At 37.4% G+C, this 22,810-nt stretch overlaps 1 protein-coding gene across 3 annotated transcripts in view; it reads right to left on the bottom strand.

The window, feature by feature from the left end:
• znf618 (zinc finger protein 618) overlaps nt 1-22,810 on the bottom strand; it is a 39,634-nt gene that overhangs the window by 2,887 nt on the left and 13,937 nt on the right. Inside the window, exons 3-13 of one of the 3 annotated variants that reach the window (XM_081366190.1) lie at nt 20,897-21,170; nt 19,375-19,452; nt 18,806-18,853; nt 18,542-18,631; nt 15,083-15,154; nt 11,018-11,107; nt 6,849-6,941; nt 5,115-5,159; nt 4,741-4,818; nt 3,858-3,893; nt 3,308-3,433 (exon numbers count right to left, since the gene is read on the bottom strand). In XM_081366190.1, coding sequence (XP_081222316.1) covers nt 3,308-3,433; nt 3,858-3,893; nt 4,741-4,818; nt 5,115-5,159; nt 6,849-6,941; nt 11,018-11,107; nt 15,083-15,154; nt 18,542-18,631; nt 18,806-18,853; nt 19,375-19,452; nt 20,897-21,137 — 997 coding nt within the window. In that variant the 5' untranslated portion in view covers nt 21,138-21,170. The remainder of the gene's footprint in view (nt 1-3,307; nt 3,434-3,857; nt 3,894-4,740; nt 4,819-5,114; nt 5,160-6,848; nt 6,942-11,017; nt 11,108-15,082; nt 15,155-18,541; nt 18,632-18,805; nt 18,854-19,374; nt 19,453-20,896; nt 21,171-22,810) is intronic. The other 2 variants (XM_081366191.1, XM_081366192.1) reach the window with 2 other exon arrangements.

The raw sequence follows: 22,810 nt of genomic DNA, 5'->3' as shown, positions 1-22,810 counted from the left end.
CTTTCTTGTTGATGTGTTTTGGGCAACTAGTTCATAGGCTCGATGGATATTACCAGTAACTGGTATCGTTTTTTTTATGCTGCCAATAATCTAAAGGAGGTCACACACCGCAAGAGAAGCGCAGCGCCGCGTTGCATCTATGACAACTCAAGGTATCACACACCAGACGCGCACTTTGTCAGTTTATGGCCAGCAATATTGTTATGTTTAAGGATATTATGGAATTAATATCATGTCTGTACTATGTTATGATTGTACAGTACAATTAAATACAATCGTTGCTTAGTCTGCAGTCTGAATTCACTTTACCTCAGAGCGTCCGTTAACTGAATGAATTGAGAATATCACCTGAAAATCCGATAACATCAGCAATTTTCATTCAAGCAGCTGATTTCTGTAAATGAGTGTAAAACTGAATGTATATTGCAGCACAGGGTGAAGTCAGTATACACTGACGACGATTTGAGACAATGTACACTCATAGAGAATAATGTGTTCGAATTTTAAAGACGTGGCGCTGCGCTTCTCGTCTGGTGTGCGACCCCCTTTAGACATTCGGAAATATAGTAGGCTAATTCTTACATTAACTGATCTGTTAAACACAAACACAGATTTGGTAACCTCCTACTGTCATGCTTTCCGTCTATCAGCCTATGCTATTTGGATCTTTATCTCTAGGCCTACACTCAACAACATCTCTACACTAAATTAAAGGCCTGTCTCATATAGACGCCTGTCTCAAATACAAGCTGGTGCAGTTTGGCGATTTGGGAAAATAAAAGGCCGGGCTATTATTTGAAGTTTTACGGTATGGCATTTTTGCATTTTAAAAATCTGTCGATAAATCTTGAAAAGTGTGTGTTGTGGATTAATCTGAGTCACCTCAGATTTTTAAATAAACGTAGAAAATCAATAAGGACACCTACATTAAAGTTGCAGTAAGCAATTTCTGAGAAACTCTGTTGATATTTGATACAAACCCAAACAAACACACCCCTCCCTTCATTGCTCCGCCCCCCAAATGCAAAAAACACACAATGCAAGATTGGATGTCTCTTTATAATAGCTGAAGCAAAGCAAAAAATTCAACTATATAGTACTAGTGCAAGTTTATACAAGCAAGAGTTCAGTATTAGCCGCCAGCAGCTCCAGACAAACAATAGCTATGTTTCCATCCCCCTTTTTTTATGTGCATTTTGAAGTATCGGATCAGAAACGAGTGATGAAAACGCCAAATTTCGGGGGGGAAAAAACTTTATTTGCAAATTAGTTTTTACGCTCGCTTGAGGTGGTTTTTGACTTGTGCGAAAAAGAGTTTATGTGAATAATGGGAGATGGAAATGCATTTGCTGAATAAATTCTGACGTATCGAACATTAAACCCACGTGACTAATAGGTTGTTTCCTCATGATGGGAATTCCGGCTCATTTTAGGAAACCGGATCATTTGACCAGTTGGGGGGAACGTATAGGCTAATGTAAAACTATTACACTATTACACGAGTACTGAACATTTTATTTATATTGAACTATTCTAAATAAAACCATTCCAAGCAAATCACACTTAAAACAGAAAACATTTAGACCTATAAGGTTGTACGTTACAAATTCTACATTCTGCCTTTATGTTGTCTATTAAAATGCATCCAAATGCTACTTCATTTGCGTTTGTTGCTCATCTTGTTTTCTCACCCAATATTAAGGATGATCTTTTCACCAAACTGCTCGACCACACGCACTCCATGCAGTGACTTTAGTGTGTGTTATGTTAATCTGTAGCCAACTGTATTGTGCGTGAGACGAATCGAGAGCGCCGGGGAAATGTCATCACACGCGATCGCCAAACATACACATCAAAATAGCATTCGTCCTGTTACTATAGCTAACATTACAACAACAGCATATCTTGGTTCGGTACTCATGTACAGAGCAGATATAATGCAACCTCAGCATCTTTTTACAGGCCTTCCTGCTTAGGTCGCTCAAGCGTTGGAAAGCTTTTCTAATACATTAACGCGGTTCCTAAAGCTCTTGCCTGTTCATAAACCTTCTTTTCCAGTGATATTGATCTGACCTTTACTCTTTTGTAATGTCTCTCAACCATCTCTCTTTCTACAGTCTTTCTTCAAATCTCCCGCTTGCTCGCTCACTCTCTCTCCTCCCCTGTGGAGACTGAGATAATCCCCATCCACTGAATTGACTCTATTACTCTCTCTCCTCTCCACCTATAGCTGGTGTGTGGGGAGCGCACTGGCGCCATTGTACTGTGGCTGCCATCGCATCATCCAACTGGATGCTGCACACTGGTGGTAGTTGAGGAGAGATCCCCTGATATGATTGTAAAGCGCTTTGGGTGTACAGTAGTACATATGAAAGCGCTATATAAATGCCTCATTCTATTCCCCCATCATGGGTGGACACACCCCCTACCGCTGATTGGCTCACTCTCTCTCCTCCCCCATCATGAGTGGATACGCCCCCTACTGCTGATTGGCTTACTCTTTCTCCTCCCCATCATGAGTGGACAAGTCCCCTACTGCTGATTGGCTCACTCACTCTCCTCCCCAACCACGAGTGGACACGCCCCTGTCTGCTGATTGGCTCACTCTCTCTCCTCCCCCATCATGAGTGGATACGCCCCATACTGCTGATTGGCTCACTCTCTCTCCCCCATTATGAGTGGACATTCCCCCTACTGCTGATTGGCTCACTCTCTCCTCCCCAATCATGAGTGGATACGCCCCATACTGCTGATTGGCTCACTCTCTCTCCCCCATTATGAGTGGACATGCCCCTGTCTGCTGATTGGCTCACTCTCTCTCCTTCCCCATCATGAGTGGATACGCCCCATACTGCTGATTGGCTCACTCTCTCTCCCCCATTATGAGTGGACATGCCCCCTACTGCTGATTGGCTCACTCTCTCTCCTCCCCCATCATGAGTGGACACGCCCCCTACTGCTGATTGGCTCACTCTCTCTCCTCCCCCATCATGAGTGGACACGCCCCCTACTGCTGATTGGCTCACTCTCTCTCCTCCCCCATCATGAGTGGACACACCCCCTACTGCTGATTGGCTCACTCTCTCTCCTCCCCTATCATGAGTGGATACGCCCCCTACTCCTGATTGGCTACAAGTGTGTTTTGGTGCTTGGTCCGATCCACTTTCCACAGCGTTTCTCAGAAATTGCTTACTGCACCTTTACTTTGGAACAAACAAACTTTAACATCAACACTTTTTACTGAAACATTTTCCTGAATGAAATGAGAGCGAATGGATTCTGGTAGTGGTGGTAAGAAATAACTCACGAAAAGTCGGTGGTACGTGGTTCCTCTGTTGTGCCTGCTGAGGAGATTTCCACATCTGCTCCTGTGTGGCCACAGGCGCTTGGGAAGGCTTCGGAGAATCATCTTTAACATGGTTCTCATTATCAGCTAAAAGGGGAATAAAAGGAATAAAGACAACACGTTATGTACTCATTCTTGGAAAAAGTGAAGGTATTCAATGAAAACCAACAAGAGAAATACACTGGGGTGAAAACAACTTAGAAATCAGAAATTAGAATGATTAATTGATCAAGGTCCACAAAGAATAGAGTTGATTATGACAGAAAATCTGCATAATTGACCTGAGCATTATAAAACACATTTCATAGATATATAGATTTTCCATAGATTTTAGTTTGAAACCAATTAATTTTAAAGAAACTCAATGTGCAAATAACCATCTTAAGCCCGCTAAATGTTTTAGTGGTAAACCACATTTTCTTTCTTTTCACTGCAGAAATTTCCATGATTTTTCTTGGCCTGGAAACACAATTTTCACCTAGAAATGAAAATGTTGTCATCATTTACTCACCCTCATGCCGTTCCAAACTTATTCTTTTCTTTTCTTCTGTTGAACACAAAAGAAGATATTTTGAAAATTGCTTCAGCTGTTTTTGTCCATGTTATAAGTCAATTTGACTGAACGTTCATCTCCGAAATCAAAATAAAGGTAGTGTGAAATTGATCCACATAGTCTTCTGAAGTGACAGAAATGTAAGATTTTATTCACTCCCGAATCAAATCCTTGATCAATGCATGCATACAATCAAATATGGTGACAAAAAACCTTGTGTGCCATGTGATGTGCGAGAACCAGGTTTGACATTAGCTGAGATTTGAGGTTGCCATATTTGTCGGTGCGTTTGTGATGATCAGTGTTTTGATTTATAAATAAAGGCATACATGTCTGTTTGGCTTGAAAGCTTGAACATTTTAGGGGTCCATTGACTTTCATAATAACAAAAACAGCTGAAACATTCTTTAATATATGATAATATATCCTCTGTGTTCCGCTGAAGAAAACATCATAGAAGTTTGGTATGACACAACAGTGTGTAAATGATGAATTTTACTTGGGTTGAAATATTTTGTGATGACAGTGTTAATGTCGGGAGTGTGAGCTTGAACAAATGAATGACGAGAAATAAAACTGTGTGGAGTTTTTATGGAGTTACATGCATGCATATGAATAAGAGATGAGTAAAGATGTTAAGATAGTTTACAGATGTAAAAAGCACATGATGGAAACAAACTCAATATGCAGTGCACACACTATACAGACTGTAAAAATGTGCCCTTTGCATTGAACCATTACCCAAGTGGTGATGCATAGAAATAATGTACACAAAACAGAGCGAGTCCAAATTTGGATGAGCTCACAGCTGAAAATGTTTTCATTTTCTGGGCTCACTCACCAGCATGGGACTGCATGTGCTCCAGGAGGTTGTTGTAAAACTGGAACTGAATTCCACAGGCTCCACACGTGTAGGTTTCTGGAACGAAACGTCCAGTTTCTCTCAGAACACAGAAATGTTCTCATAACAGAGCCTCACATCAGAGCACTACATACAGCTAACAAATGTAGGTCAGCATCAGGCATTCAGGAAAAAGGGTTTTACTTAAAGGTTAAGAAACCTGCAAGGTTTGAAAGCCATGCAAATGGCATAAAAATGGGCATGAGTGAGGTCAGTCATGATTTACAAAAACAAAAAAACAGACTATATGGAGCATGAAATGAGTGATATCAAGTGAAAATGAAAAAGGTAAAACTGATTTCCACAATACATACTCTGAGGGCTGGGGAGGGAAGCATAGGTCCGGCTGTTTGGAGTATCTGGAAGACAAATAATTCATGTCATTTGTTTTTACGATGAGTACACTTCCATGCAAAGTGCAACACTGGGACTGGGTTCAATAAGATCATGGCCCAAAAATGATTAGGACACTTGAGTCGGACATTAAGCCTACTGTATCATTTGATCAAATTTCTAAGGAATCTAAATGATCAACATGATCAAACACGGTTATTCCAGTAATCTACTACATGTTCTGTTGTTTGATTGATAAATCATACCTTTTAGCAAGTTAAAGTGCAGTCTAATTCTAAAAACGTCCAAATTCAGCTTGTGGTGCATGTCTTTTTGCTGTGAAATCTTCACTTATTTTTATAAAGTAAATGTAATAAGAATAACGTATTGCCAGTAATATTTCAATACGTAGTATAACTAATTGATTATCAATACATTACATTTGTTTTTAGAAAATCACGTTCAATCGTGAGTCTCAAATATGATCATCAGGCTTTAGAGGATTATTATATTATATTATTACAGGTGCATTATAAGTTTTGAAACTACAGAGCTTTGATCATGAAACAGCATTTAAATATTATTATTGGCTGATATAGAGCGACGAATGATATTTATATGCGTTTTATGCAAGTATCAGCTATACTATTATTAAGATCTCACTGATTTATATTACAAACATCGGAATATCAGCAACTGCACAAAATTGCACATTTTTGCTCTGAGACTAAATAAATTCAGGGTGTTTTTTCCTGCATATTCTCACTATATCATGCAATACGAGTCAGAAAAGCCTGATGCATTAAACATGCACTTTTTTGTGTTGATTTTGTCTAAATTTTCAATAAACTCTTCCATTTGAAAACAGGGCAGGATATTAAGCGGGAGTAACTCTCATTGTTGTATTTGCGGGTTGGTGTACAGTATTCTCTACGTTAGTTCACTCATGATTTCTGTGATATAATTCACTGCTGCGATGTACTGGAGGCTTTTCCAGCTTTGATCAAACCCATTTTGTTTGACACTCGTATTTAAACAGTTGAAGCTCATGTTTATATAATTTAATTTCCTAGTTTGTAGAGATGTAGCTCCAGTTGAAAATCTGCCAAATGGTGTGCCGTCTTCTGATCTTTTAGTCTGATTTTAATGGTAAAGCAGTTTGTTTTATGAATCTGCTGCAATGCAATACAGCCCTGGCAAATGAATAGTGGAGCCGCACAAATTATATTGGACAGCGCGGCAAACCCACAACCGGTGAGCAAATGATGTTACACAATTCACAAGTGAAAAAGGTTACCCAATCATAACAGGGGTCACATACTGTAGATATAGAAATAATTGAAATGTAGCATAGAACAGCCTGTTAAAGAGTCAGAAAATTATTGGAAAATGTACTTTGAAAATGTAATTCGACTGTTTTGAAGCAATCAACCTTGAGAAACATGAGAAAAAGAAAAAGTGTTGAATATTATGTGCCCTTTAAGAGACATTATAGTGAATACAAGAATCAAACTAATTTTCCAGTGAAAGCATCTATACGTGCATGAAGCCGCAAAAGACATGGTTAATTTAAAGGGGAAGCAATGTGATTGTGGAGAGAGACACTGCAGACCTGCAGATTATGACAGTAAAATATCACTCTGAGCAAAGTGCAAACACTTTACGAGATTCAAATATCAAAGGTCAAAGATTTCAAAGAATTCAATGTCACTTACCACTGGAGTTCTGGGAATTGTTGATGTCCGCACGACTGGACTGGCCTGACTGGCTAGACATTTTCCCTTCCATTTTAAGGCCATAAGTTCCTTCTGCAGTGCAAAAATCAAATCAGTCAAAGTTGAGAAATAATAACTAAATGCTCATTTTGTCATCCTTGGTGCATCGCTCAAAATAAAACAGGCACTTTCCATGAATAGGGAACTAAAGCAATTTCTCTTTGATTTATGGGAATTGTAAGTTGATCAATAACTTTTTTTTTTGGCAAGCAAATTGTAAATCTCAAAAGATTTCATTATAATATACTAGATGTTTTACCAGTGCTTGATTTATAGAGGGCTCCTACAAAACAGAATTTTTTTTCTCTCTCTCTCTTGTCTGTTGCCTTTCACATTTCATGATAGTCGAAGGTTTTGCGACTCCGTGTTCTTGCGCTGCCATCAGATATTAATATACATTTTCCTACAGCTCTAGACCGATCAAGTCACATGACAATTGCTTCTCAGGTGTCTGGCTCAGAGAAACAAATACAGATCGACGTCCAGAACTGAGTACCCATAACAAAGATGCAAATGCCATTGAGATTTGCACAGATTTGTAGGGGCCGAAATGATTGCCCAAAACAGTGATGTTTAATAGGCGTTTACTAGGGGTGTAACAATATATCACAATACAAAAATATGTATCATGGATAGTGACAATATATATTGTAAATAGTCCACCCAAAATAAAAATTACTGTGTGAGAGAGAAAAAAAACAGCTATATATAATGTTGAATATAATGTATAATAATGCAATGGGGGAATATTTTTTGGGTTCTGATAATGCCAATTGTCTGATATTACCAGTAAAAAGTGGCCTACATTATTTTAAATATATCTAGTCAGTGAGAGAGCGCAAGCATATTCATCTAAAATAATTCTGTATTTTCAGCTTCAGAATCATGAATATTTTTATTCTGGTGTCTCTATTGTCCTGTGCTTTGGGGTTCAACACCAAGTCCAAGACTATTAATTTACACATCCAATGTAACACCAAATTTACCATTTGAATCAACAGTTAACCTTTTACCATATGTCTTGGGAGTATTGCAATAATATCGTATCATGATATGTATCGAATCGTAACACGAGGGTATTGTTACACCCCTAGCGTTTACGCAACGTGGATCAACGATTTCTTATTTTTAATCAGTCCTGATATGGACTCTTAAATTCACCATGAAATTAAACGCAATGGTAATCTTGAATCAGAATAACTTCCTCTTGCCACATCTCTTCTCTTCTCTGATGACGAGGGCGGGGCAACCTGTCAATCACACCAGATCCACCAATAGCAAACCACAACCATCCAATCAATTCCCCATGGACAAAATCAAGCCCCGCCCACATTTGTTCACACATACAACTCCAGTTTCATCCCGACTTCAATAAAAATGTTCACAGTAATAATAAATTACTTTTCAAACTCATTCTGAATTATGAACTGAAGCCCAATCATACATTATTAACGTCTATACACTATATATATATACATATATATACATATATATAAATATATAAATATATATATATATATATGAGCAGAAGAGACTTCTTTTAAAAACATATAAAATACTGATCTAAAACTTTTGACCAGTAGTGTATATGTATATATATATATATACATATACGTATAAGTCTCTTCTGCTCACCAAGGCTGCATTTATTTGATAAAAAACAATAAAACAAAACAGTATTATTGTGAAATATTATGACAATTTAAAATGACTGTTTTCTATTTTAATATATTTTAAAGTGTAATTTATTCCTGTGATCAAAGCTGAATGTTCAGCATCATTACTCCAGTCTTCAGTGTCACATGATCCTTCAGAAATCACTCTAATATGATGATTTGAGGATCAAGAAACATTTATGATTAATATCATTTATGAAAACAGCAGAAGAGACTTCTTTTAAAAACATTAAAAATCTTACCGATCTAAAACTTTTGACCGGGGGAGAGAGAGAGAGAGAGAGAGAGAGAGAGAGAGAGAGAGAGAGAGAGAGAGAGAGAGAGAGAGAGAGAGAGAGAGAGTGTGTGTGTGAGTGAGTGAGTGAGTGAGTATGTGAGTGAGTGAGTATGTGAGTGAGTGAGTGAGTGAGTGAGTGAGTGAGTGAGTGAGTGAGTGTGTGAGTGTGTGAGTATGTGAGTGAGTGAGTGAGTGTGTGTGTGAGTGTGTGAGTATGTGAGTGAGTGTGTGTGTACAGTACCAGTCAAAAGTTTGGAAACATTACTATTTTTAATGTTTTTGAAAGAAGTCTCTTATGCTCATCAAGCCTGCGGTTAAAAAAAAAAAAAACAGTAATATTATGAAATATTATTACAATTTAAAATAATGGTTCTCTTTTTTAATATATTTTAAAATGTAATTTATTTTTGTGATGCAAAGCTGAATTTTCATCAGCAAGTACTCCAGTCTTTGGTGTCTTATGATCCTTCAGAAATCATTCTAATATGATGATTTGACAATTCACAAAAGGCTGACATATACATGGATGTATAATATCTCATCAAATGATAAAGCTTTTAGGTTGGGTTGTTTACAAATTAATTATTTGTTTGTTTTTTTGGACCGATTGCCCCAAAACACCCACGCCAAAACTCATTCTGCACGAATCACATAAATGACATATTTTGGCTTCAAAAGTGGAGAAAATCACTAAAAGGCGAAGACAAAATATGTTTACGAGTTCATCAAGTATCAGAAATCAAATGTATGCAATTGTTCTTCTGAGATAAATATTAGGATATCCAGATGTTTTAACTGGAAATGGGGATGATAATTGAGAATTATTTTGGCAATTTAGAGAAAAACGCTATTGTTTGACATTAGCACATGATTAAAAGAAATAATAAAAAAAAAGTAATAGCGACTTTTTAATCTCACAAATCTGACTTGAACCCCTGGTTTCACATACAAGGCTTAAATCTAGTCCCAGACTAAAATGCATGTTTGAGCTGTTTTTACTGAAAGCAACTTGAACTAGCACATCTTCAAATATGTCACTGGCATTGTTTTGTCTCAAGATGCACACCAGTAATGCTTTTTTCTAAGGCACATTTATAAAATCTACTTAAATGCCCCAATTGCCCTGAGGCCTAATCCTGGCTTAATCTAAGCCCTGTCTATGAAACCAGGCCTATAACTCACAATTGCAAGTTTACATCTCTCAATTCTGACTTTATATCTCACAATTCTGAGAAATAAAGTCAGATTTGTGAGACAAAAAGTTGCAATTATCATTTAAAATGTTTTATTCTGTGGCGGAAACAAGCGTCCACAGCAACTTAATCATGAGTCAAGAAATCTTGTCATTAAAATGCACATCCAGTACCTATATTTCTATTTAAGCTTATATAATTTAATGATTGCTAAATGGTTTAAAATCATTCTGTTTACTTCAGCCCAAATAATGGTACCTTATTCATGGAAAGTGGCGCACAACAAACTCATTCCAACAAAACGTATTTGAGAGTGATGAGTGGAAACTTATTTGATAAATGCTGATGGGTGAAGTAAAAGCATCACAGAAAAGTGATAAATTCCCATATTTATACATTTACTGGTAATGACTAAGCCAATAATAGAGAGTCTGAAATGTTTTCTATGCATAAGATTAATCACCAAACATGTTTCACTGACAATAAATCACAGGCATTTATCAATTATTGATAATAAAAAGAACATGCTCTACCAAACAACAATTCGCATCTCCCTGCAAAACCATGACTCTTTCAAATTTCGAAACAAATTGAAATTTAATTCTGGTAGCATCACTACAGTCTCTCTGACCCACTTCTATATTTTCACCATACTTTAAATAGCTTTCAATGTCAAACTCAAAGCAGGACTGAGAGAAAAATGAGAGGAGAGACGAAGGACGAAGATAATAGGAGAGGCTTTGCAGTAACAATTTGAGGTTCACTGCAGACAGATTGGGCATTTTTACAACAGGAATTATGATCTTGGTTATTACGTTTCCTAGTAGTTTCGTAAACAAGCTTCCACAATCTCCATATTTAATGATTAGAGCTATATATCATTTACAGCGAGTGTCTACACTGCTTTATTTCATCCATTCGCAGATAAACACCACAAAACACTGAAGTGAGGTGAGGACTTACTCATCGGAGCGTGAAGAGCCACATGCTCCTGATAGGGGTTGAAGTATTTGTACTGTTTCCCACAATACTCACACGTGTAGCTTCCGGTTTCTTCAGGACACAAAATACAGTAATTAGTCAACATGCAGTGATTAGCCACAGACGCTTTACCACAAACTTTCCACTTAAACCATGATAATCTGTCATCATTTACTCACCCTCATGTCAATCCCAACATGTATGACTTACTTTCTGAAGAAGAATGTTTCAACTGTGTTTGTCCATACTATGAAAGTCAATAGAGTCCAAATCTCCATTGGAACCCATTGGAGAAAAAACAAAATCGTATTCAAATAACAAATAGAACTGTATTCAGCTCTGCAATGACATGAGGGTGAGAATATAATGACAGAAATATTGTTTTTTGGTGCACTGTTCCTTTAAGCCAGTGGTTCTCAACCAGGCGGACCTCAACATACAGTAGCTTAATGATTTAAAACAAGGCATTAAAAACAAAGCTTTAAAACAAACATTAAAATAAGCTAAAACAACAAAAACAAAAACAAATTATTTGAAGAACCAGGGTTGTCTTGGAAAAGCCTGATTATGTTGGTTTGACAAAGCCAACATACTGATCTACTATTTAAACAACTTCTGAGCCAGAATTTAAAGAGTCTCTTACCTTTACCATCAACAACATGCTAATTCATGCTAGAAATATGCTAAGTCATGCTAGCAATGTGTTAAATCCTACTAACAACATGCTAAATCATGCTATCAATGTTAAAACATACTAGCAGTGTTAAATCACACTAACAATATGGCTAGCAACTTTCTAGCAACATGCTAATCATGTTAACTATACATGCTGATCATAACAGCATGATAAAACATGTTATCAACGTGTTTAGACATGTAAGCAACATGTAAGCTAATAATGGTAACATGTTCAAATGTGCTAACAATGTGATAAAAAAATGCTAGCAAAGTGTTAAATCATGTTAACAAAATTCTAATCATGCTAACAACATGCTAATTCATGTTAACAACATGTTAAATCACGCTAGCAATGTTTTAAATAATGCTAGCAAACATTCTAGCAAAATGTTAATCATGTTAACAACCTGTTAATCATGTTAGCAACAAAAATGTAATCATGTTAACAACATGCTAATCGTGTTAACAACATGCTGATCATGTTATCAACATGTTAGGACATGCTAACAATGTGTTAAATCATGCTAGCAACATGCTAATTATGCTAACAACATGCTATTTTTTGTTTACTTTGAGTAAAACCTTTAAACTTCAAGCTGTTCAAAGTTCTTTTAAACTTTCAGACCTGGTTTAGTCAAGCCAACATCAAAGTTTGTCATCAAACTTTACTCATCAAGTTTTAAGAGTGTGTGTGTGTTTTTTTTAAATGACCTGGAAAAGACATGCATTTAATAACATTCATGCTAGCAATGAGATAAATCATGCTAGCAACATGTTAATCATATTAACAATGTGTTAATCATGCTAATAATTTTTTTTTTTTTTTTTTTTTTTAATCAAACTTCAAGCTGTTCAAAGTTATTTTAAACTTTCAGACCTGGCTTTGTCAAGCCAACATCAAAGTGTGTTATCAAACTTTACGCATCTAATTATAAAAGTGTGATTTCTAGTAGACCTGGAAAAGACATGCAATTAATAAAAATCTTACAACTTTATGGGAATTTTTAGATTGAATATACAGCTTTTTATTCATGCCAAGCTCTAAAATACTTTATCAGGTATAGAAATTGTGAGTACAATATATTTTTTGAAAATCATTATCCATAAATCGCATACGAATAGTGTGTGAACCTTGAACGAGTGTGAACCTTGAAAAGCATTCAGCTCTTAATACTTCTGCAATCATGGAATTAAATCTACAGAAAGTAGCCGTGTCGGGCCTTCAAATATTTTTGTGGACGATGTGGGGCCTTGGAGTCAAAAAGGTTGAGAGCCACTGCTTTAAGCTGCAATTTCACAACCATAATTACACAACCTACATATTATATCACTTCGGAAACAAATCAATCTTATAAGTCACAATTATAAGGTCTGGGTTTAAAATATAACCCGGTTCCCTGTATGTGGGAACTGATGCGGTGGAAACTCCGCCCCGGAGTGATGACTTCTGTCGACCTGAATAGAACCACAGATCTTTAATGGCTGACTGTGCTTAAGCTCCGCCCATATGCGCACATAACTGAGGGATCAGTGTCATGTTCATCAGATTTTCAGATGAAGGAGCTACTCGAATCATTCTGCAGCATATCATTACTTCTTTCAGGGAACTGGGGTTAAACCACTTCAACGCAGCATCATTCAGCAGCTTATCCATTAAAGTCCCCATGAAATCATAATTGACAATTCTTATTTTTATGGAATATTGCAGTATTTATTATAAATGATTTATCCGTGCACATTATTATTTTTCATGTGCCTCGTAATCTTGAATCAGAATAACTTCCCCTCCCTCTTGCAGAATCTCTTCTCTTATCTGATGATGAGGGCGGGGCAACCTATCAATCACATGAGATCCACCAATAGCAAACCACAAGCATCCAATCAATTCCCCACAGACAAAATTAAGCCCCGCCCTTCATTTGCTCTTATTCCAGAAGCCGTTTCACTCAGAATCCTGATGTTTCCATGGTCGTGATGTAACATTTGGCTACCAACTAATAATTTATTTTGCAAACAAACTTTCATACGTCACTCGTGTACTTAATACCCACGTAAAAAAACAACAACATTGATATGCACGAAAAGGTGTTTTGACCGCAGTGGAGCAGTTATCCTGCAGATGGCCCAATCCTGGTTATATGGACACTGGGGCTTAAAGGGATAGTTCACTTTGAAATTAAATTTTGGTATGTTTTGGCTTACCTCAAGGGCATCCAAGACGTAGGTGTCTTTTTTTCCGCAGTAGTTTCAATTTTGATATTTTTAGGTCAAACCATTCTTGTCTGTCAGTCCTATAATGCAGGTCTATGGTCACGGTCTCAAAGAGCATGCACAGAGTCCAAATTAAAACATCGTCCAAATTAAACAATTCCCCATCGTCCAAATGAAACAATTCCCCATCGTAAGTACACATTGATGGCCTAAGACAAGAAACGAGCGGTTTATGTTAGAAAACGAACAGTATTTATATAGTTTTTAGCCTTTATAACACAGCCACGTCCAAGTGATCTGAGGGCGCGGGCGCTTCCTGGTGTGTGACGTGTACGCAGACTGGTGCATAGATATATATACACTAGATGTCGCCTTAAAGACATTCGTTCCAATGAACTGCCGTAACCAAGGTGACATCTAGTATATATATATATATATATATATATATATATATATATATATATATATATATATATGCACCAGTCTGCGTACACGTCACACACCAGGATGCGCGCGCGCCCTCAGATCACTTGGACGTGGCTGTGTATAAGAGGTAAAAACGATACTGTTTGTTTTCTCACACAAACCACTCGTTTCGTGTCTTAGGCCATCAATGTGTACTTACGATGGGGAATTGTTTTAATTTGGACTCTGTGCATGCTTTAAATGACTGACAGACAAGAACGGTTTGACCTAAAAATATCAAAGTTGAAACTACTGTGGAAAAAAACACACCTACATCTTGGATGCCCTTGAGGTAAGCTAAAACATACCAACATTTAATTTCAAAGTGAACTATCCCTTTAAACGGTATATGAAAATTAATTTGCATGATTCTACACTGTAAAAAAATCCATCAAATAAACTGCAATTTAAAGGTTTATCATTTAAATTAACTCAAAATTAAGGCAAACAGGTTAACCAAGTTAAACCAACAATTATTTTTTTGCAGTGTATAAATTGAAACAACAATTTTTCCATAAGCTGAGCAAACTTTGAAGCTGCATCATGTTGTCAACTTTTCAGATTTTTGCAGTGTATTTGGTCATCCGAAGTCATCACTCCTGGGTTGAGTTCATAATATCAGCTACTGACGCGGCATCAAACTGACCGACATGTAAGGGAACCACGAGTCACAGAGATTTAGAGCACTCTTACTTGGTCCCATTTTCTGGTATGATTCAGTCTCCTCTTTTAGGTCTTCTACAGGTATCACATGGTCATATGGATCTGAACGACAACAAAAAGAGGATGCAAAGTTAATGTAGGTAAGCCTTTTCACCTTTTAGCAGACTCATACATGATATAAGATCTCTAAGGATGACATAAAAGAATCTAAGGATTCTTATCAAAAATTTCACGCCATAATGTTAAAAACTAGTATTCTGACATCACAAATAGTGAAACAGTGAACAAGAGCAGAGGAAGATGAGACTTTAATGAAGATGATAATGCATCAATAGTATCTCAAACACCATCTAGGAAAATTGTGACCCGTGCTGCCAAAAGGAGTCAGAATGAGCAGATTTTCACGAATTAATTCTAGTTATTTTCACATTTTTCGCTAAAAAAACATCAAAATGATGTATATTTGTTGGAATCTGAAAAAAATGAATGAGCTACACCTGTTTGAAATCGATAGAGTCAGCAAAGTCAATTTTGAGAAAAATCTAAAGTTTTCTGAAGGTACCAAAACAAAAATCACCTAGCAAACATACCTTAAAATCACTGGTAATAACACCAAATTGAAAATAATATGAAAATAATTATGTGAAGAATATTTAACATTGTTATGCAAACAATCAGATTGAGAAGCATGTCACTGGTTAAGGGCTACCCGTGAAGAAAAATTTAATTATGCAACAAAATATCAATAATAACAATAAATAACAAATTGCCCATCTCATGTTAACAAGTTTAAAAAAAAATGGCCAAATTAATAGTGATCATCAAAATTCCTTCAAAAGTCCTTTTTAATACAGTCATGACAGTTTCATATTGTGTCCATGCCCAACCACCGTTCAAGATTTGCTTCATTACCGTCCACAATCATCTTGTTTTGGTGGTGGCACATTATCACTGAAGTAGTCATTAATAAGGTCAACAAGATTCGCAGACCGACTTAGCACTCCAACTACCATATCCATTACAAAACAGGCATATATCAATGAAATATAGAATTAAAAGCTTGAAAATTAGAAATTTCTGCTGTGTTTACTTTTCATGTTTTCAGAGGATGGACACTTCCAAGATATCACAAGGTCACTGTGATTTTGCCAACTGCAACATATTTTATTGATCCTGGAACAACATTACTTTCCGTAAATTTAGTCCTAACCCTATTACACTAACCCTACACATAAATTATCCCTAACATCAGAGGGAAATGATAGTTGAATGAATAACGCCTAATGTAGAAGCACCAAACCCTGATTGTAAGCCTAAACTTGACATAAACTGTAAACTTGTCCCTCAAATCTGGTTAGTTGATTGGAATGTTGACTAGATCATTGATCCAGGATAATGTTTCACTTGTTGAAATCAGGTTCACCAATATGGCAATGCACCACCGGGTGTTTCGATTAATCACCGAAGGCGTTATTGCGACTGGTTAATAACAAGCTGGTTTTGTTTACATCAGCTTGGGTTTGAAAATCACATTTCACTGGTTCAGACTCATGCCATCGAGAATTCACTGAGAAGATTCACAAAGTTGGAATTACAACGATACCAAACTTGTGCACCAGCTGTCGAGAAGCGAGCAGAGAAAAACATTTTTTCATGGATTATTAAAACAAAGGAAAGGTACTCCCCTCAGAAAACGTACAAATAAAGATAATTTTAGATGTTTAAATGACATTTGGAGCATTGGGATCGCTAGACGAGGGCTTAATGCTCTCATATTTGTAAAAAAGAAAAGCTCAAATTCGACCAAAATGGACAAATTTCAATTGCTTTGTCTCTATCTTGACATTATCCCGTGTGCTTTCCTACTCATTTTGCCAGTACGGGTCACAATTCATCTTTCATGAAAATGTCAGCGGTTTTATTGCCACTGGAGTTACAGCCCTCGCTTCATTAGTGAAAGAAAATAATAAAAGACAAAGAATTTATGATCAGCAATTAATGTCAAGATGTTTATACATATTTACCATCAGCTTTTATGGGGAAAAAATGTTTTGTAGGATCAAGATCAACAAAGTTTGGTTCTGTTAATTAGGAATGGTTTAGGTAAAAGTTCTATTGACAGCATAAAAAGAAAAGGAAAAAAAAGCCAGCTTTCTTCATATTTTCCCCTTTAAATTGAGACATTTCCCACAAATATAGTCCAAAATAGGACCCAAAACACTTGGGAAATGATCAGTACTCAACCTTCAGAATATGTTGACCGTCAACCAAAATGTAATATGTTGGAGATGAAACTAAATACATTGAGCCGTTTTATTTTTTCTGCATTTTATATGAGGTTAGTACGGAGCCCCTGAAGGGACCTTTGCAAAAATGAAAAATATACCGATTTTTGAGTGCTCACGAGAAACTTTTGCATGCTCACGCGTTACAATTTCCGGTTTGCGTTATAGTGTCAATACTACAAATGTGGGAATAGGGATGAAATAGGTTAATAAAGAAAAATATCCATATTTAATACAGATATACAACAGAGATACAACCTTGGATCCATTAGCGCCTGCACTAAGCCATCCGGATGATCTGAGCTAAATAAGCTCTAACTTTAATAATGTTCGACCAAGGTAAAAAAGGCTTCTGGGGGGGGGGGGTGTTTGGCTCGAGGTCATGGTGCAAAGGACCCTAGGTTGATATTTAAATATTTAAAACTTTATCGACTAAAACAACTAGCTTCCGGCAGATGGCCGTACGCATCGACTTACGCCAAAAGAGAAACACCTGAACTTGACGTACAAAGTAATGGCGAACGCGGTTGCCCAGCCCTGTGTGTTTGAACCGCGAGAGGCATCAATGGCCGTCATCTCATTGTGCGTCAAGTTCAGCCGTTTCTCTTTTGGAGTAAGTCGATACGGACGGCCGTCTGCCTTTAATGGACTTCCAAAGTCATCCAGCCATTCACTGCCGCTTGGAAGAGCCAGGAACTTTTTTTTTTATATAACTCAGATTGTATTCGTCTGAAAGAAGAATGTCATATACACCTAGGATGATGTCAGGGTGAGTAAATCATGGGCTAATTTTCATTTTTGGGTGAACTATCCCTTTAAAGAAAAGCATCAACGGGGTAATATTTTTGTCTATATTTTGGGGTATATTTTATATAATAGTTAAACCAATAAAAAACATGGGATTTGTGATTACAAAATAAGTAATCGTTATCATATTTGTGGAAAGTACCTTGAAAGACTATTAAGTTACTTAAAATTGAAATGTCAGAGGGTCTAGTTTTGTTCTAGGTCTATTTGGTCTCGACTACGACTCTGCCCTTTCTAACAGATATTTCTCATAGGTTTTACAATGTAAAAACCAAATTACCCACATATGGATCAACTGAATACTGAGAGATTTCAAACAGCTGTGACAGCAACCATGTGGTTACTGACATACTATAGTAAACCAAGAACTATTACAAATGAAAAGAGGGAATCTCACCATCAACAGCATGGAGGTCTCGGTGCTCCTGAAAACAGCTGTAGTACTTGTATTTTTTCCCACATACGTCACATGTATAACGGAAAGAACCTGGATTAGGGAAAAAAAAAACAGACTTCTATGAATAGAAACTTTAGATATCATTGTGTGACAAGATGTTGGGACAGAACTCTCTCTGTCATAAAGTTTTATCCACTTTATCTAGAAAATTCCAGGACAATTCCCCAAATATCTGTCCCACGAATAAGAAAATGTGCAACTCACTATTGATTCCCAGAGATGCTCCTTCTCCTGAAGCCGTACCCTCGGCCTCTAAATAAAACCACACAAAATACAGACAGATTTATATGATTCTGGAATTTTATGATTCTGGAAATAGGATAATTCACCCAAAATTGAAAAATCTCTCATCATTTACTAACCCTCATGACATCTCTAATGTATATGACTTTCTGTCTTCAGATAAACACAAACGGATATTTTTAGGAAAATAATGCATCTCTTTGAGCCCATATAATGCCATTGAATGGCTGCCGCTCAGTTGACGCTTTAAAAAAGACACACAAAGCGATTGTGACGGTGATCCATACGACCCCAGCGGATGAATCAATGTCTTCCCAAGCAAAACAATGTGTGTGGAAAAAAAATACTATATATTTATTTATTAACCAGCTCAAAAGAGTCATTTGTTTGTGAGTCAGATGTTTGCTTTTGTGAGAAACCATCAATATGATAGAAAGACGTGTTGTCTGTTTATTGTAAACTTCATTTGCAGTTCTGAGAACTTCCAACTATCCTAAATCAAATGCAGTAAGTCAAGAATGGGACGGCACCTGTGTGAGCTCGGACATGCGTCTGAAAGCAGTTGTAGTATTTGTACTTCTTGCCACATACTCCACAGATGTAAGAGCCTGCAAGAGAGAGAACGGAAAGATCAGACAAATGTGTTTCAAGTGTTAGTAAGGTGTGATTACACCATCGGGCCGGTCACACGGCTTACACTTTAACACAAGCTGTGAAACTACAAGGTGTTTCCTCGGAGAGAGAAATAAACAGATTTAATTCAGATATTTCAGCAAATATCCACTTCTCAGTTCTAATTTGCTCACTATATAAAATCATGGTCAACCAATATTTATTGCCATGGCCGATATTTGGCATTTATTAATGATCACATCAGCCGATAAGTGTTCCTGTTTTGCAAGTGCCTTATTTTGACGCCACTGAAAACATGTTAATATCTAATAATGTAGTGCTTCATGCCACTTTAATAAAAAAATGTAAAGTCCCCCTGTAGTCAATAATTGTATCCCTTGGCTTAAAACTCATCTTTGATCACCAAAATTACATATTTAAAAGTTTTTTCTTCCTGTCTTAAAATATCTTGAATGTAACTCGACACCCTTGCCTCATTTAGTATACGGGGGTTCTATGAATATGCAAATGAGCCCCGCCTCCACTCACTCACTCAGCTCAGAGATCCACTGGTTGACGATCACACGTTGATCTGATTGGTTACAAGGTAGTTTGTGACGTCAGAAACACCAGCGATTTCAAAGCGTGTTTTTGAGACTGTCTTTGGTTCACAGCAGTTTTAAGGAGGAAATACTCAGCAATGCTGTCGACTTATGAATTTACACATGCTTTGAATGAATGGGGCATTTATATAGCGCTTTCACATGTACTTCTGCACACCCAAAGCACTTTACAATCATGTTGGGGTCTCTCCTCAACCACCAGCATCCACAGCACAGCGGCACCAGTGCGCTCACCACACACCAGATATAGGTGGAGAGGAGAGAGAGTGATAGAGCCAATTTAATGGATGGGGAATGTAAAGGCCAATGGGGGGAATTTGGTCAGGACACCCGGGTTACACCCCTACTCTTTATGAGAAGTGCCATGGGATTTTTAATGACCACAGAGAGTCAGGACCTCGGTTTAAAGTCTCATCCGAAGCATATTAAAAACACCACATAGACATAAAAAAAAACATTAAAAGCTTGATTTTCACCACAGGGTTTTCACCACAAACAAATCTGTCAATCATCAATCATGACATCATTCCTGACAAACATAAAACAGAATATAAAGTAATAAAGAAGGTGGAGACTTCAACCTTTTCACTAATAAGTCATATTTACACCTATACTACTGGTCAAAAGTTTGAAATAATCAAAAAAAAAAAAAGGTTTTTGCTCATCAAGGTTGCATGTACTGATAAAAATACAGTTTTGTTTTGTAAAATATCATTACAACTTAATTCCAAGCTTTTGACAAGTAGTGTGTGTATATATGAGGGATACACATGGCACCCATTTGTAGAATGTCTCATGACTAAAAACTATTTCATACCTTGTGTTTGCGAGTTGCGAGAGCTCCCCAAAACCACACAGATCTCAGCCGGTATGTTCCCGTCGCTCGCTTTGCCGTTACTGGCCACAGACTCGGCGGTGGACGCCACCTCGGTCTTTACAGTGACCGAGGGGAGCTTCGGGGAGGTTGTCGGGACCGCTTGCGTGGCTCCTGCCTCAGTCGGGACCACAGCTGTGTCCTTCGGCTCCTGGCTGGGGTTAGGAACCTCCTGACAACTCATGACTCCACGACTGCTCAGCAAGAGCAAAGGAAACTGTACAAAACAAAAACAGGAGGCGGCATTTAAGAGGGGACCGAATATGCTCATTTTTAAAGTCTTTTTTTTTTTTTTGAAGGGGGGGGGGCGGCTCTACTGCATAAGGGTTATCATGCTTGAATGCTCACTAAGCATTTTTGTAAACTTTTTTCCCCATATTCTCCATTGTTGCGGCTCCTCTCTTCCCAGTCTGTCAGTAACGCTCTGTTTACTTCCTGTCTCCATGAAGCCCCTCCTTCTGAAAAGCACACTGTGCTCTGATTGGTCGGCTGGAGCAGTGTGTTGTGATTGGTCGAGCGCTTCGAGTGTGTTTGGGAAATGTCCCGCCCCTTTCAATAACCGCCAGTTTAACACACTACTAACTAACTCAGCCAGGCCCCGCCCCTTTATTCTGCGTATGAATTATTTAAATGAGGAATATTGTGACGTGTTCGTTCAGAAAACTCAAGACTACAATGAAGGCGCTTCAGAAACAGTGACACTGATATAGAGAATAACTGGAGCTTTGCAGAGCTTTTTCATGCTCAAACAGCAACATTACACACTAAAGAAAGATGAACATGTTAAAAAGCACAATATGTCCTCTTTAAGTGCCCAAATGTGAATTTGGGGCAATCCATGTCTTGTAAACTATTAAAATACAATAAGAACAAGATTAGAGAAGAACTAGAAGCAATCAAATTCAGAAACTCTATACAGTAGCATTATCTAATTTAACATTGAATTTTGTAATGCAGAGGAACTGTTTTGAAGCCTACAATATTTCCCTTCTGTGTGGGAGACATTCATAACAGTTCAGAATAGCGGAGATTTATGTTTTAGAGAAGTACAACTGTATATGCATTACCCAGAACTCTCTGCAGAGAAATACAATAAACTTGATACACGTGTCTGCAATCTACAGCTCTATCTATATCTACCAAAATGTTCTTTGAGGAGGAAAGAGAAAATATAAGGCAAAAAATAAATAAAATGCTAAATATCACAAAAGATGAAATTGAGTTAAGCATAAAATCACTATTTTTGGCTCATCAAAATCATCAGCTGATAAAATTGCTCGTGATTATGAGGGGGACGACGTAACGGATATTAGAATATGAATTATTTTACAACCAGCTTTCTTTTTCAGGTCTACAACCACGGCTGTGTCTGAAACCGAGTGCTTCCCTACTACAGTACACAGTGTGCAAGAAACAGCACAGCAAAAAAAGTAGCATGTCTGGACGCATAGTATTCAAAAACAGTAGTGAAAAGTCCTCGTATGACCCCTGAGACTCCACAGTGAGCATTCGATGGACACTTTACTATCCCATGAGGCCACGGGAGAGGATTTATGAATGACAGTGAAGCGACACAACTGACGCTGGCAGATCATGTGACATGTAGACATGTAGTACGTCCAGATTTCATTTATACTTTATAGAACATGCTTTTTTAACGGTGGCGACGTGATGCTATATAGTTCAAATATAACATTCAAATATAACTATAACATTCATATGTAGTGCCTTCTCAGACAATGTGATTTCGGACGCACAGAGCCGTATCGCCCCCTCGAGTAACGAAGCATCACTGGGTCCTGATAGGCCTACTTCCCTACCATAAAGCTGCAAAAAACAAGTACTTAAAATGAGTAG

This window comes from Scardinius erythrophthalmus (genome assembly GCF_964197995.2).
Source record: "Scardinius erythrophthalmus genome assembly, chromosome: 5".
NCBI classification, from domain to species: domain Eukaryota; kingdom Metazoa; phylum Chordata; class Actinopteri; order Cypriniformes; family Leuciscidae; genus Scardinius; species Scardinius erythrophthalmus.
Note: the sequence above shows the minus strand (reverse complement) of the source record. Positions and strands in the feature narration are given on the sequence as shown.